This window comes from Alligator mississippiensis, chromosome 5 (genome assembly GCF_030867095.1).
Source record: "Alligator mississippiensis isolate rAllMis1 chromosome 5, rAllMis1, whole genome shotgun sequence".
NCBI classification, from domain to species: domain Eukaryota; kingdom Metazoa; phylum Chordata; order Crocodylia; family Alligatoridae; genus Alligator; species Alligator mississippiensis.
Genome location: NC_081828.1, coordinates 170544041 through 170561039, shown reverse-complemented (window position 1 = coordinate 170561039; position 16999 = coordinate 170544041). Strand labels below are relative to the sequence as shown.

Sequence of the window (16999 nt, the reverse complement as noted above, 5' to 3'; positions counted from 1 at the left end):
ACCTCTCCTACCACAGTGAAAAAACCTGGCAGCTGCTACTCTATGGCACAGGTGCGCCATCCTGGACCTGCCAATGACACTACTCAAAAGACTTCAGAAGTTCCTTGTGGACTTCTGGAATGGGCACCAATGGCTCCAGTCCTCCCCCTGTGAACCAAAGTGGCTCAGAGCCTGATTAACCTGGCAGCTGGATGGCTGCCTTCTGCCTGAAAGTCCTTCAGTGGCTGTTCTTTGGTGGTGAACCATGGTGCTGGCCAGCCTTTACTTTCCTGCTTCTGGTGGGAGACCTCAACCTAGAGCAGGAACTTATCCTGTTGGATCCCAATCACCTTAGCTGGGATGCCCTGCTGCTCTTCTACCATAGCCTCACTCAGGCCTGGCAGACTTATTTCTAACTGACACAAGGCAGGCACCTGCAATTTTTAGAGCAGCTGCAGGAGCCCCTGCTCCATAAAGCCTGGCCTTGCAGCAAGAGGCACATAGCCAAGTTTCTGGGAGCCTGATTGTTTCCTTGGTCTAGTTACACATCATTGAGCTGATCCACCTCTTCAGCTCAGCTTGGTCTGCCTGGCTCAGTCAAAGCCCTGGCAGACCAGCTTGGCCTACACTCTGTCCACTTTACTTCAGGCCTTTTGGCTGAAGTGAAAGCTGCCCTCCTTACACATATACTTGCTGCCCTGAAAGATTACCTCCACACATGACAAGCCCTCTCTGATGGCAGATCTTGACATGTAGGTGGTGCCTGGTGGCAGCAACACTAAAGCAAGCCCACCTGGCCTACTGCACCCTGTACAAGCTGCCCATCACCAAAAGAACTGGTGGCCTCCAGTGGCAGCTGCTGCACGGGACCCCGGCCACAGGATCCTTTGTCTGCCACTCATACCCAGCAGCATCAGCACCTGCCCTTTCTGCAAGGAGGTGGTAGAGGGCACTTTTTTCCACACTTTCCTGGACTGCCCTCTGCTATGGCCACTCTTTGCTGCTCTCAGCACCCTCTGGTACACTAGGCTTGGACTCCTCTAAGGCTGTGTTCATCTTCTCCATCCTGTACCAAGAGGCCAAGTAGAGTGCAATCTGCCTGGCCAGGCCAAGATGGCAAATCTGAAAAGCTGCAGAAATTGGCTGCTGGGTCAAATCCTATGATGTCCTTCAACTCTTCTGCTTCTTGGTATGGACACGTCACATTTGGATACTTCACCTGGCAACAAAATGTGGACCAGTTTGTGTCATGTTGGGCCATCAAGTGGGCACTCTGTAAGGTGGAAGATGGACAGTTGATCCTACACGTGTAACCCCATGAGAAGCATGGAGGGAAGGGGATTGCAATCTCTGCTGATATAGTGTCTGTCACTGACAAGTGTTCCATACTTGGCTCCTGGAAAGGTCACATATCTTTGCACTTTCACCATTTCTATTTAATATTTTTTATAATAAAGGTTTAAAAAGTCTCTCTTCCTCTCTTTTTTATAGCCTTCTTTCAGTCTTTGGCTGATCTCTCATATGCAGACACTTACATCTTGATTATCTCTAAGCTATAGTACTCTAAATAACTCTGTGGAACTAGCTCTGGAAGACCACTTGGAAACATTAACTCATTCAGCATGTAGCTGGATGCTTCTCACACTACAACTTTAACCATAGCTGGTAACCAATTAATATAATGTCTGGCTCTAAACATGGTTTGTGTCCACATGCAGCACTGTTAGTAACCATGGCAGCTGAGAGTGTACTGCCCACTGCAGAGGCCAATGCAGACACGCATTTATTTTTCTTTAACATAGTTGGGACACTGTTGCATGGAAATTCCAAACACCTCCCAATTCAGCATCATCTGTAAATGTACTTAACGTGAATACCCTTTTTCTGGATCTTTGAATAAAGAAGTGAATAAAACAAAGCAAACACCAATCTCTGCAGTTCCTCAACAAGTATTCCTTAGCAATCAAATTCTATTTATCAGATTTGTACAAACACTAAGAAATGCATTATAAAAGTACAATGTTGCCCTGGCAGAGAAATAGTTTACTTAATCAAATAGGTATTTTCCATCTTATTTTCTATGATCCTCTAACTTTGTTTATAGTCCTTCATCCAGTTTTCAAAACTCCTGAGAGTACTTATTATCCTAGCCAATTTGAATTCATTTTTCCAGTAAGCCTTCACAAGACACTGCATCAAATAAATACTTTACTGATGTCCAGCTTTATTACATTTAATGCATTTTTTCTACTAATTTAGTAATTTGATTTAAAAAATGCTATTCCATGATGTTATTTATGAATCTGTGTTGTTTATTATCCTTCATTCTGTTATCCTCTAAATGCTTGCAGATTTTCTACTCATTATTTTACCAGGAACTGAAATTAGGTTTACACGACAGAAGCTGCCAAGACTGCTATTATTTTAAAGATTGGTATCATATTCGTTTTTTCTCTCTTCCCAGTCCTTTTATGTTTCTTGGGTTCTCTAAGAATTTTCAAAAGAAAACTACCACTGTTTAGTACATTCCCACAGTACCTTCAAGTGTAGATGCACATACTTACATGGTATGGATAATATAGAAAGATGCAATTATCTTTCAAGCATTCCCTTGTTTGCCTTTAATTAAATACCTTTGTTTAGATCTTTATTAATCCATTATTGTCTACACTGTTTTTCTTACTCTTTCCCTTGCTAAAGGCACTTGAAATAGGAGAGCAACCACTACTGAATGGCTGCTAAAGTCATCTCCATCTTCAGTTGTTAGGGGGTCTTTATGGTGATTCTTTCCCATTCCTACCTAAAGTATATTTACTAGAACAACCTTCTCAGCCATTGATAGAGCATTCTGGGTTTGTTTGTTTGTTTGGGGGGGGGGTGCTGTGCATTGTCTTCTCCTTCACAATCTTAATGGAACCCATAAAATGCCCTTTAAGGGGCCTGTGGTATTTTTTTTTTATATACTTGATGCAACCAGGAAGATCTGTAGAAGTAGTTGCCTCCAAGTAGCTAATTTAACATTAGATGTGTAAGCTTTTCATACCTGGATTCAGGAATAATAATTTAACATTAACAGTTGTACAACTTCTTAGGATCTTTTCAACTGTATGGTAGATTAGGAATATTTTGGCGTGTCACCAGAGAAGAGATATCTACAATTGCTCTTTTATTACCCTTAGCTATACAAGCCAGTTAAGTGAAATAGATGTTACTCTGCAAAATCAGAGAAACTTAGTCACTCTCAGGGGAGGGCAGCTGAGAACAATAGCTCTCTTTGGGAAAAAGGTCTTCTAAAGTAGTATTCAGATTTTTTGTGTTAGATTTCAGGAAGAGAAAGAAAAACTTTTAAGCTGCCATTTAGTCATTTGACTTGACAGTAATCCTGCTTCTCCTACACACATGCCAGTCTATCCAATTTGGAACTAAAGTCTTCCAGACTCTTGTCTACCAGTTCTCTTAACAGTAAGTGAATCAGGATAATTCATGCTAAATGGTTTGTATTTATCTCAAGCAGAGCACAGAGAAAGGAGACCAGCGCCTCCGTTCTCCCTGGCTAAGGGAGACCATGCTGAAGTTGACAACAAGGGCTCAGCTCATATCACATACACAACAGCAGATCTTGGTTTACAAAATGCTGAGGTCCCTCACTCCCTCTGAAATGCTGACAAGCCCCCACCTATCTCAGAAAAGAAACATTTCTCACAAGCCACAGAAAAGCCCCTTTTGCACTGCAAAATAGATATGGTGAAGTTGAGCGGGGAAAAAAGCAGGCACTGCTCTCATCTCATGATTTCCTTCTTAGGCACACCAGTAACTTACAGTGGCTGGTTATTACATTACCCAAATCCATAAAAACACCAGAGTGGTGTAGATACATGGGGGAAAAAGTCTTTGATTTGTACTGCCTTGAAATCATCTACACACACATTCCTGATATACAACACATACCAGAAGTTCTCCTTGGGCTCACATTTTTCATTTTAAAATTTTAGATGAATTAAATGTCTACCTCTTGCTCAACTGCAGAATTTGCCATTTGTGGTTTGGTGTCCAATACCAGTCAGAGCCTCCTGAATTTAGAATGAGATGCCTTATCAGCTGTAGGCACATGTTGGAGATTTGTAAGTGTGGGGTAAGTAGCAAAGGGTGGGGGACTTGTGGGGTGGGGGACAGAAGGCCTAAAGCCCACAGTTTGCTGACTCCCAGCTATGTAAGTTCTTACACAGTCAGATTTTAGCTTGGTTTCCACATATGGCTCAGAAACTAAGTTTATAATCATTCTCACCTTCAAAGCTGTTTCCTTTCTCCCAGGTTGGATACAGATATCCAAGATCTTATAATAGCATCTATTACCAGCTACCATGAGGATATAGGACTTGTAACATACTCCAAAGCAAGGGAAACCCGCAAGGGAAGATTATAAAGCTGCTCTGCCAGCTAAGCCCTTGCATCACTTCTTCCACTTTGTAATTCTTCAGTTTATTTTTCCCTATACTTTTTTTGACGAAGACTGAAGCAGAGCTGCTAGGAAAAGTAGTTGTCTGAAGCAAAACAGAGAGAGATGAGCTAACGCAAAAGAATGCTGTCCAACTAGCCCTAATTCCCCTCCTCCACAAATTTACAACCGTCTCCGCTTGAATAATAGGCTCCAATATGGAAGATCTACAAAGGTATCAGTCTTCATTAGTAACAGTCCAAATCTCAAAAAGAGGAGGCAGCAAACGCATGGATGGAAAATACAAGAGGACGCCAGGGCAGATTAGGCATTTCTTTACCTAACCTTGTTTGCCTATGTCCTTAGACCAACACGGCTACAATCAACACCCCTGATATAACACATAAGACTTCTCTTACAATGGGATGCATGACATTAATGGCAAAAAAGCATGGGGCAATCATATTACAGGAAGTTGTTCCTGGAATAGTAGTACCCAAATTCTAAGGAAAATGCTAACTCTCCATTGCACCTGAGCTAAATGAGTCTGGTACAAGTATCCTCATAGCAAATTCCTATCCATGTTACTGTGTCCTGTATTCTCCACTGGTCTGTGTACATGTGGGTTAGTCTGCCTGCCTCTAGGTGCATATTCCCAGGCTCTCTGCATTGATATGTGCTCTAAGATGCTGTCCAAGTCAAGTATATCAGTTGTGACAGACCTGGTACGTCCTTCAAAATTGTAAGCAGTACTGATTCCTAAACAAGGTTGCTTGCATGCCCACTGCAACTAGGGCAGGCCACAACCAGGTTACAGCAGAGTTGTGTTCTATGCCATCTCCCATCTGACCCATGAAAATGCAATCGTTGGGTTACTGTAAAAGCAACATAAAAAAAATTCTGAATGTGAAGATTTTGTTTGATCCAGGATGATGTCCAGCCCACAGCAAATAAGACATGTTTAAATACCTCAGATCTTTTGACAGAGCAGCAACTAATATACTAGTGTAAAAAACAATTTTAATGCCTCTGAAAATAGTGACTAGGCTGCTGGTTTTTAGCCCATATGTTTTCAAAACCAGTCCTCCAAATCAGCTTATTTTTCATCTCTAAAAGCATTAGCAATGAATTCTATATAAATAATTATTTTTAGAAACTCATTAGGGAAAGCTACATATTTGAGTAAACAGTCATAATACCAAGTGATATAAAAACTACTAAAATAAAGAAGACCACTCAAACATTTTTTCTTGAAAGCTAAGAAGGTGATAGTTATAAGCTTGGGATCTTTACAATTAAAAGACAGAACAGCACAATTATATTTTTAAAAACAACCCTTCCAGTTTTGGAATTCAACCTCACAACTACCTGCAGATGAATGACAAAACAAGCAGTTCTTTTTCAATGACAGCACTGATATTTAAAGATTTTATTCTTCTGTTTGTAAAGTCACTTTCTAAATACAAAACTACAGTGTAACTTCTCAATTGTAATTATTTAGATCCCAAGCTAATGAAAAATATCCAGTAAAATGCTGCCACACTATGGCATAATTTAGACTTGCAAGCAAAATAAACTAAAAGCAAAGTAACTCAACTACTTCCAAAGAACAAAGTAACTCAACTACTCAACTGCAGCGTCTGATCACTGTTTAAACTGATCTGCTAGTTCAGTGAGGGCCAAACTTTTGGGCAGGCATGCCACAAATTAGCACCACAGCCTCCGCAGTGCCACTTTGATCCCCATCCGCTGCCTAATCTGCTGCCCTGATTCTTCTCCAAGACCTCTGCTCCCTACATGATATGCTGCTCTGCTTTCTGCTTCCATGTGCCACCTGCCAATTTTGCTGCTGTGCTTTCTGCCTGCTATCCTATCTGCTGCTGTGCTGCATGTCCCCTCCCTGACCTGCCATGTGCCACACAAAGAGGGTGTCAGAGATGCCAAGTATATGGGGGCCCCAAGGGCCCTGGCCCTCCTCGGGAAGAGGGCTGTCACTTGAAATGTATAAAACTTTCCACTAGAGGTGCACCGATATATTGGTGCCATATTGGATCAGCACCGATAAGAGGAAACTTAACATTATCGGCTACCAGCTTTTTTTGGCTGGTGTAGCCAATAATGTACCGATAAGTACAATATGCCTTATGGCCAGGGCCCCTGGCTACCGCGCGCATGAATGCAGCTGCACATGTCTAGAAATGCAGCCCAGCAGCATGAAGAGCAGTGCCCTGCAGGTAAATCTGTAGAGAGGAAGGGGAGTGGAGGGCCAGATCAAGGAGTGGGACAGAGGCAGGGCAGGGGCTGGGGGCACTGCCCAGCCAGGGCAATGAATGGGAACCTGGGGCCAGGGTGGGGAGCAGGATGGAGCAGTGGGCACCTTGTCCAGGGGGTCTGGGGAGTGGGTGGGAGGGGGGTCAACTCCCCATCGTGTGCACCACCCAAGGGAGGTATGGGGGGGCATGTGCCCCCCAGATTTGTGCATGGGGTGAATGTAGGCTGCCTACTGCGGGCTCAAAGCTGTCTGCCCTGTTGCCTTTTGCTCCAGGAGCCGCACGCTGGCCACACACTAGTACTGGGGGCACTGAGTTGTGCTTCCTGCCAGTGGGCAGGCCGGGGATGCAGTGCAGCCAGTGCATGGCTCCCAGGGCAAAAGGCAGCAGGGCAGCCCACATCCACTCTTGCCCCACTTGACTCTGCACCTAAAAGCATCCCTGCACTTCAAAATGCTGGCAGTGGCGCTTGAACTAAAGCTGATTTGATGAGCTTTAGTGCAAGCGCTGCCGCTGCCATTTTTAAGTGCTGGGACGCTGATCTCCTGGACGAGTCACCTGCGGCTCCATCCTGCTCCCTGCCCCAGCATCTCATTCACTGCCCTGGCTGTGCAGCGCCCTAGCCACAGCCCCACTCCCTGACCATGGGGGCCTCAACCTGCCCCCCCGCCCCCCCACAAACTTACTTGCAGGGTGCTGCATTGCATGCTTGCTGGGCTGTGCTCCTGTAAATCGGTTATCAGATCAGCATTGGCCAATATGACTGGTGAATAATCGGTTATTGATATCATCCAAGGAAACCTCTATTGGTGCACCCCTACTTTCCACATGTCCATCTTAAGCCTCTCCACAAAAATAAGTCAGCACATATGGAGGCTGCCCATACCACTTGTGGCGCACATGTCATATTTTGCCTGCCTCTGTGTCAGTTCATTAAGTAGCACATATGCCACTGTAACCTGTTAGATAAAATCCAGGTACAAAAATCTTAGCTTAAGAAATTCAATTTTTCACTAAAGTGAGAGGACACAATGAAAATAATCTTTTCTATATGATGGCTAAGAAACTTCAAAACACAAAAAACCAAGGTTCATCTGTAGAAAGAAGAAATGTAGGGTTTGTCAGTAGGCAGGTACATTACTATTATTCAAAAACATGTTTTGCTAGCATCTCTTTGCGTGTCAGTGTTAAACAACTACCAAAAAGACGGGAAAATACTGGCGATCTCCTCATTACTAAATTTTTTACCTTGTTCTGATGCAAAGCTACAGAACTTTGGCATCCAGTTATATAAAACTAGTTCCCTATTTCTGTAGCTGCAACAAGCAAAACTGTTTTCAGTATTAGAAAGATCTCAAAACATTTGGCTTGTAGGAATTTTGTTTTAAACCTGGTACAATACACTTAAAGGTTGTTTAAAATGGCTTATCTACCTTGCTGCTTTTAAGCATTGCAATTCTGAAGGATAGCACATTTCAGAGACAAGATTTGAAAGATAGCAGTTTCCTATACAAAACATACACTTATCTTAATAATTATACCATTTATATAATTTATAGCTTCTATAGCACTTGTTTCACACAAAAGACAAATTATTTCTGTAGGACAATGACAATACTACTTTCCAGCTATTTAAACATTCGATTTTAATGCAGTTTCAATAAATCATTTTTTTTACATAAGCAACTGGATGGGGCTAGAACCCTAACAGTTATTTCACATCAGAGAACATGCCATTATAAAAAATTCCCATTGGACATAATAAAGTACAGGTTTAGTCCCCTGGGATTCCTAGACTTATACTGTACTGGTGCATTACAGAAAAACAACATAAATAGCTTTGAATTATAGCTATTCCAGCCCTATCCAACTGCTATTCTCACAACTTGCATTGAAAAATAATATTACCATGTGTTGAGTCTTCTTTATCATGGTGTTTGATTCAACTCTTTAAATCCTCAAAACCAAAAACTCATTAGATTATATAGCACAGGGGTGGGCAAACTACAGCCTGTGGTCTGGCCTGCAGTGGGTACTTCGGTCCTGCCTGGCCCAGGCACTACAAACTGGGGCAGGTCCTGCTGCCTCCTGGGCATACAGCAGGGCTAGGGCAGCTCCACAGCGGGACTGCCTTTCTAGGCAGCTCAGGTAACGGCGGTTCCTTCTAGCTGCGCTGCACAGCCCTGCAACTGCTCCAGGCTCACCCACCCAGGCTCAGCAGCAGTAGCGCAGAAGTACTGCTCAGTGTCAGGTAAAAGTGGCCTCTCCCCCTCGATACTGCTGGCAGTTCCTGGTGTAGCCGCTTGGAACCTGCTCTAGTGTATGCCATGTCACCATTGCGTCTGAGCTGCCTGGTGGGGCAGTGCAGAGCAGATGCAGGGCAGCCCAGTGCGGGCTCTGGGAGGCTACACCAGGAAGTGCCGGCAGCAGCAAGGGGGAGAGGCCACTTTTCCCCCTGCACTGAGCAACAGTCTTGTGCTGTCACTGCTGAGCCTAGGCAGTCAAGCCCAGAGCAGGCACAGGGTGTGCGGGGTCAGGGATGTGCACACGGGTCCCCACCGGTACTGCGGGGCTGGGGCTTGTGGCAGCAGCAGCCAGAAGGAGCTGCTGCCACCGGGGCTGCCTAGACAGGCAGTTTCACTGCAGAGCCGCCCCAGTCCTGCTGCGTGCCCAGGGGGCAGCAGGATGTGCCATGGGTGGGTGGTGCTGAGTGGGCCAGGTCTGGGCTGTGCCTGGGTTCTGGCTGATCTGCTCCGACAGGGGAAAGTCCAGAGCAGGCATGGGGTGTGCCGGGGCTGCGTGCTATTGGCAGTGGCAGAGACAGGGGCTGAACAGCTCAGGGAGCCACGTGTGGGGGGCTCTTATGCATACCCTACCATACATGGAAAACTCACAATCTTACCCTCCCCCACACACCCCACAAATACCGTACCTACCCACACCCTCCCCCAGACACACACCTGTGCACCTCTGGGGGAGCCCTGTGCATTGCTACACTCACACACCCCACCACACACACATGCACCCACACCCCCACCACACACACAACCCCCCACAAACCTCATACCCACCCACACATCCCCACAAACACATCCCCCTCACAAATCCCCCATAGCCACCCACTCACCCACACCCACCCCCACACCTCACATACACACTCATCCACACACACACCTACAACCCCCCACAAACCCCATACCCGCCCACCCTTACCTCCCCACAATATACAAGACTATGACTTAATTTTGAAGTATTATGTGATCACCTCTATACACACAGCAAAACACACACAAATCAGGACAAAACTATTTTTTTTAAATAAAATTAAATATGCTATTGTTAATATTTGATTTTTAGTATAAAATATAATGGTTTTTTTCCTGTTCCAAGATGGCAAATCCCCTTCCCAAAAGGAGTGCAGGAAACCCTTATTCGCAGGTTCGGCATTTGCGGTTTCAAATATTCACGAATGCCGAACCCGCATTTTAAATACACTTTATACACTTACAGGAGCTCCTTGGAAGCTCCACACTTGCTGCCACCGGGCTCCTGCCATCACTGCCACGCTTCCGCCATCGCTGCTGGAGCCATGCCCCCCCCCCCCTCCAGCTGTCGGGATCACTGCATTCATGAACGCAGTGCCTTATTCAGATTTCGCCATTCGTTGGGGATACGAGAATGTATCCCCCGTGAATGGCGAAGGTCGCCTGCATTTCTAGGGGAAAGGGGAAGTACTTCCGGTGGCAAAAGTCAGGGGTCAGGACTTCTGGTCCTAAGATGGCAACCAGGGGGTTGGGCACCTGTCAAGGGGTGAGGCTACCCTTGTGGCCCTCGACCACTCACCAAACCTCATTAAGTGGCCCTCCAGCTGAAATAATTGGCCACCCCTGATATAGCATGATCATATTATTTACTTTTTCTCAAAATATTTTGAATTTTGGGGCCCAGATATTCAAAATATCAAGGCAAGTTATCTTTCACACATCACAAATCTTTAAGAGTAGAGAGACACCAAAAGTAACTTCTAATTCTCAAGCCACTGATTAAGGATATTTACAAATTCTGGTGGAAATTAAAAAATGTATTTATTGAAGAAAGAGACTCTGTCTTCAAGTCATGCCTCTTAAGCTTCATTTCAATTCAGATTCAGAACAACAAACATCCTGCTAGTTTGACAGCCTGACAGAAGAACAGCTGCCAAGCCTAAATGAACACTGTAGAGCAGGGGTTGGCAACCTGCAGTCCACAGGCCAGATCTGGCCCCATAAAAGTCTTATCTGGCACAGGGCATTGTTGGCACAGAGCTGTGCCATGCTACCCATTCCCTCTTCAGTGCTCCCTCCCTCTTCCCCGTGCAAAGACTGTTGCTCCAACATATCTGTACTTCCCTTGCTGTAGAGGGATTTGGAATCCACGGCAAGTGTGATTGCAAGGAGCTGGCTACTTCAGGGGGCAAAGACTTCTGGCTCACAAGCACTAATGGGTCACAAGCTTTGGCCCACACTGGCAAAAAGCTGCTGACCTCTTTTGTAGGGGGATTCCTAGAAGTAAGCCAAATGCTGCTACCAGAAAGTACGAACTCTCTGATTCATAATTTTCGGAATGGGCTAATGACTTGGGGGCTTCCCTTCTTTAGGCTGCCAAATTTAAAATAGACTGAGGGAATCTGATTTTTGTAGGGTGAATGCTCACTTATCCCAGATGGGTGTTGAAATGTGAGGAAAACTGAAAAATGTGAACAACTAAAATTTAAAAAAATTCTAGCCTATTTTTAAAATGTTGGGTTTTAATAGTGTCCAAAGGATTCAGTTCAGCTACAGGCATTAAGATATTTCCATTAATTCATGTAGAACTTCCTGCACTTTTACTGAGTACATATATATCTCTTTCTCTGAATAATTCAAGCATCCATCTCAGTAAAATGTTTAAAATCAGATAAGCATGTTTAACCACATATATTATATGAAATACAAAATTATACATCTAATTACAACCAGTCACTTACAAAAACCCATGATTTCTTGCTACCATATCTTTCCCTACAGACTTTTCTTCTATGAAAGATATAATATACCAATTAATTTGATGTGGAATTCTGTCTCATGGAAAAAATCAGTTATGATTAATAAGATCCTTAGTGCTGCTCAATTATAACTTCCTCACAGGACGTAAAAATCACACTTCATCACCATTCATCAGGCATTCTCCCTCCAGCAAACTACAGGAAACTTCATACCTTCCTGAACTTCTCCATCTGCTTGTAAAGATCAGGATCCAGCTCTTGAGAGACATCTTTCATCCACAGTAGCGCCCCTCGGTATTCAGTTCGATACTGTTCCATTCGGTTTACTGTCAGCCAGGTATCTGAGATAGCCCTATATCTAAAAGTCTCCACTTCTTGATACAGCCTGCTCAAAGGAGTACGCAACGCTAATCTAAACAGGGGAAAAAAAAATAGAATTTTAAACTGACCCCCCCATCAAAAAAGTATAATCTTGAATCATAATCAAAAGAAAAATAAATTTAACAGAGGCTTCTCTTACATGCATGCAACTGACAGATTAGACCAAGGGTCAGCAATACTTTTGGGCAGAGTGCCAAAAACACCACCTCAACTTGTAAGATGTTGGCATGCCTGGGGCAGATGGTGGGGGAGCCGCGAAGGGTCTGATCCTTGTTGTGACGTAGCCTGGGGCCTCTTCTCTGCCATCCGTCCCAAGGCACATGCATCAAAATGCCTTTGTGTGCCATGCTCTGGCACCTGTGCTGGCAGGTGGTATGTGTGCAGCCATCAGCGGCTGCAACAAAACGTAATGTAAAATAGTGCCACTTTATTGTGGCAGACCTCTACTGGCTCTGTAACAGGAGAGCCTGGGCAGCCTAGAGTTGTCCACATTCTCCAGCTGCCCCAGGCCAGGTGGTCTGGATGCCTGAGGGGCCAGATCCTGAGCATCCTTGGAATTCCCACACAGGATTTGGTCCCTCAAGCCCCTGAACACCTGCCTGGCTTTTCCCACTTACAGAGGCACACCCCACAGAATCTCAGGGCACCTCTCTATAAGCAAGAAAAGTTGGGGCTCCCTGCTTACAGAGACCTGGCCCAGGATCTCCAGGGGTGCATCTCTGAAAGCAGAAAAAGCCCATACAGGTACTGATACCAAAGCATGAGACCCAGGGCCTGTGCCTCCAAGCCAAAACCCATGTGGTCCCATGCCTCCATACCAGGACCTGTGTAAGATCCTGTGCTTCATGTAGAGACAGTTTGGTGTGGTCCTAGCAGGAAGGCACAAGTCGGCATGGGACTTAAGGAACTCCTAGTGTCCCATGCCTTCTCACTGGGATCTGCAGACCCATGCCTCCGTGTAATGTATGGATCAGCATGGGTCCCAGTGTCGGGGGGGGGTGGGGGGGGCAGTACCAGGAATGCTCCAGGGTTGTGTACTGCACTGTGCCTCCTTGTCAGGACATGAAGTACAGGTTGGCATGTGGAATCATGGGTCGTCACAAGTGGCAGTGTGGAGGCCCAGGCTGATGGAGTTTCCCCACGGTCCTGAGCTGCCCTGTGCCTCTGCACCAACCTGTGCCCCTGTGTGACACATGGGTTGACAGGGGTCCTGGCAAGGAGGATGGACCAAAAAGGGACATGGGGAATCCCCAAGCAAGGAGAACACTTTGCCCATGGTCCTGCATTGGGTTCCTATGAGATGTGGGACCACAGGTAATGTGCAATTCACCCAATGAAGCAGATCAGCTCTGATGGGACATGCACTTTGCTTGGTGACATCCCTTTTTACCCTTTGTGTTTATTTTATGCAAATCATGATTTCTCTATACAAAATTATTTGAAACTTGAAGTCAATGAAAGAGGACCATTTTTAAAGACTCAGAAGTGGACCAGAAGTACCAGAACTGGATCCACCACAGAGCGTGTGGGGGTCCCCTCTCCACCCCCAGGCTTGGCAACTGGTGCCTCCTGGATCGGGGTTGGGGGGGGGGGGGGGCACCTGGGGTCTTACCATGGCCAATCGCTGAGCCAGAGGGGATCCCCTGCATGCTTGGTGGCAGACCCAGAAGTGGACCAGAAGTACTTTCAGTCCACTTCTGGGTCTGCTGCTGAGTACATCAGGGACACCGCCCCCCCCCCCCGCCCCCCCCCTCGCGTTCCCGTGAGAAGCCCCATCCACCTCACTATCTTGGTGTTCACAAGCTGCGCCTGGTACCTCGAGGTACATAAAAAAAACAAAAAAACAAAACAAAAAAAAAAAAAAACACATATAAAGCTGTGTCTATGGACGAATTGCTGATTCTCCGGTTTCAGATTCGGCTGTATTGAATTGGGACACTGATCCAAATAAGCAAATTGAATCAGTGTTCCCCAATCGGGCTGAAGCCGTATCCGAATAGAATACTACCCACTTCGCACACCCCTATCAGAAAGTCCTATGGTATATATCCAGAAACAAATAAGATCTGGCAAGACAGTAATGTTAAACCTCAGATCATTAGTACTAGAGTTAAAAACATAACATTTAAATGCACAGGTAAACTGAGAAGTCAAGCAAATAGTTACCTAAGTTTTCAAAGGATTTTGAATAAAGGATTTATGAAGATTTAAGGTATTTTTTTACAATTTCCTTACTCTGTTTTCAGGCTTAACTATGAAGAGGCAGTAGGGGACACTATTGCCTTCCTTATTCTTCCAACAGATTACCGTGATAAGGCTTTCAAAATAGGGCTTTTTTTAACTTGTACTTTGTACCTACTGCTGCTGTTTTCCCCTGCCTGTAGCCAGCGGCAAGCTCACTGGGACAAATTCAATCAGCCCTCTACCAGTGCAAAGCTGATTTAAAACCTGGCTTAACTAGCTACCTGGCGATTTCCTTAGCATAGGGGAATATCTAGTTAGCATAGGACTGGAACTGTTACCTCTACCTACTCTATAGCTACTGAGATGGCTGTAGGGATACAACAAAAATAAAGAGCAATCATGACTCTAAGATGAACATGAGGATGGTTCAAAAATTCTGAGAGAGATGACAGACTAAACACAGGAAGGAAATAAGCAGCTTTAAAACAAACACCGCCCCTGTAGCAGAAAGCCCCCTTTTCCTCTTGCCTGCATTTGCTCTCCCCTCTTTGGATATGTTTTTCTTCTACCTTTTCTTCCTTCCTCTTTCTTTCAGTATAAGATAAGGAATTGTGTTTTAAAGTTTGTATGTGTGTATTTTGTATCTCCCCTTGTATTTTAGTATTTGTATCTATTTGTGTGCCATGGCATTACTCTTGTAGCTTATATTTTATACTCCTCACCTTTTAACTAAATGTGTTTAGTTTCAGAAGTTATACATTGTAACAATGTTAACAAGGGCAGGAATCAAACTGCCGCCTTCCTGTATCAGGCGAGCCCCTGAAAGAGCGAGTGAATCAGTGATTGAATGGGTAACACAGTAGCAGGCAGCAACTGACACCTAGGAAAACCGCAGATGAACCAATGGAAGAAATCAATAGGAGACAATATAGCAACCGGGAAATCTCTAAACTTCACTGTTCAAGGGCGAGAAGCCCTGGTCTCAGTTAATCAATGCCAGGGACCAACTTTCGGGCTGAATATCTCCAGATCGACCACTCCCAGAGCCCTATTCAAAATTCATCAACGGACTCCCAAACCTGCACGTACATGCGGACGACCCCTGGGGCTGACAGATGCCATTCAGTAGCCACCGAGGGGGAAGTCCCACAAGGGTCAACGACCCTTGGATTAGGCAAACCTGAAAACTGGGGAGTCACCAAAGTCTGCCAAGGACAGATAAAAAGCAGTGAAAAGTGACCCTCAGCAGCGCCCTCTTGGTCTCCAGCTTGACCAGCACCTGACCTGTCCAGCCAGAAGGACCAGCCGGCGACCCCCTTCTGGAGGATAACACCATGCTGAAAGAAGCCTCGACTGGCCATCGATGGCAGACTCCAGCGCCTGTGGGACAGGTATACCTGACTCTTGTAGCTCGCTACTGTGTGTGTGCGCGCATGTGTGTGTGGGGGGACCAGCCCCAAGGTTTATGATTTAACTTCATTACAGTGTTTCAATCTGCCTAATAAACCAGAATTTTAAGGATCCCAAGTTGGACATTTGTAGCCAACACGCCCACCTTCTGAAATATGTCATCTCTGAGTATTTTTAAATTGACAACACATTTTTTGTTCAGCCAATAGGTCATATCAAAGGTAACTTATTAGGCACTTTCCTTTTCTGTGTCATTGTGACAAGTTATTTAGCAGAGTTTGCAGTTTTGTTGGAATCTGACAGGCCATGCCATAAGTGCTTCTGCTATAGCCTCAAACTTGTGACCTCTGTGCTGTCAACTGTGCACCTTGGTGCCTGCACCACCCCAGCCCCCTATTAGTAGGGATCTACCTAAATCATGTTGGAAGTGTGCTGTGCATCAGCTCCTTTAAAAGATTAAAGGGGACCTTTTTACCGTGTTCCCTGTCACTGCTGATTGGTCGAGGGAACCTGGCAACCCCGCTCATGACCCTGGCAGCTCCGCTCACTGCTTGTTCCTGATCAGCCAAGAGGCAAAAACCAGAGTTTTAAATATGCTGCGGTTTTATCAACGGCAAACAGCGGGGCCACCAGGGCCTCTCGGCCAATCAGCAGCGGGAAGGGGAGTATGGAGAAATGAGCAAAATTAAAAGGAGCTGCTACACAACACACTGCCGGAGCAACTTAGGTTAATCCCTACCTATTAGACACTATCATTGTCGGATTTGATGCATGTTTTTTGGCATTAGACAGTATGACAGGTGGGGGAGGGGGCATGTTTTCAAGTACCGCCCCCCCCCCCCCCCCCCCCAAACCATGGCATGCATCAGGGAGGCTGTCTGGAGGAAGAGAGATGCATCTACACCTGCAATTAGTGCGCATGAATAAACTATGGCGCAGTTCACCCCAGAGTCAGCTGCTCCCAAGCACAGAATCTTCATGTGCACCTGGGACTGCAGCAGTTAGAGCTACGGTGGAGCAGCCCTGGGCTGGCAGGGGCCTTGAGGGGTCAGCCCCAGGCTCTGGGTGGGCACTGGAAGGGCTGGCTGGGCCACAGGGTGCTAAAGTGAGAGAGTGGGTGGCAGGTAGCTTCTCCACCATCGTGCCCCAGGCAGCCCCAGTCACATTCTGTTTCGGCAGAGTTAATTATTCCACCGTAAGACAGTATTGTCCCCAACACTACTATCTTACAGTGGCGTTAATTAATCTACTGCACCCTAATACTGGCACTCATGTAGACAGTGAGGTTTTACTGCAGAGCTAATTAGTCAGCTTCAC

At 45.6% G+C, this 16999-nt stretch overlaps 1 protein-coding gene across 8 annotated transcripts in view; it reads right to left on the bottom strand.

Annotated features, from left to right (window-relative positions):
- ICA1 (islet cell autoantigen 1) overlaps positions 1 to 16999 on the bottom strand; it is a 128730-nt gene that overhangs the window by 80748 nt on the left and 30983 nt on the right. For all 8 annotated transcript variants that reach the window (XM_059728971.1, XM_059728973.1, XM_059728972.1 and 5 more), the window contains exon 6: positions 11921 to 12119. In XM_059728971.1, coding sequence (XP_059584954.1) covers positions 11921 to 12119 — 199 coding nt within the window. The remainder of the gene's footprint in view (positions 1 to 11920; positions 12120 to 16999) is intronic.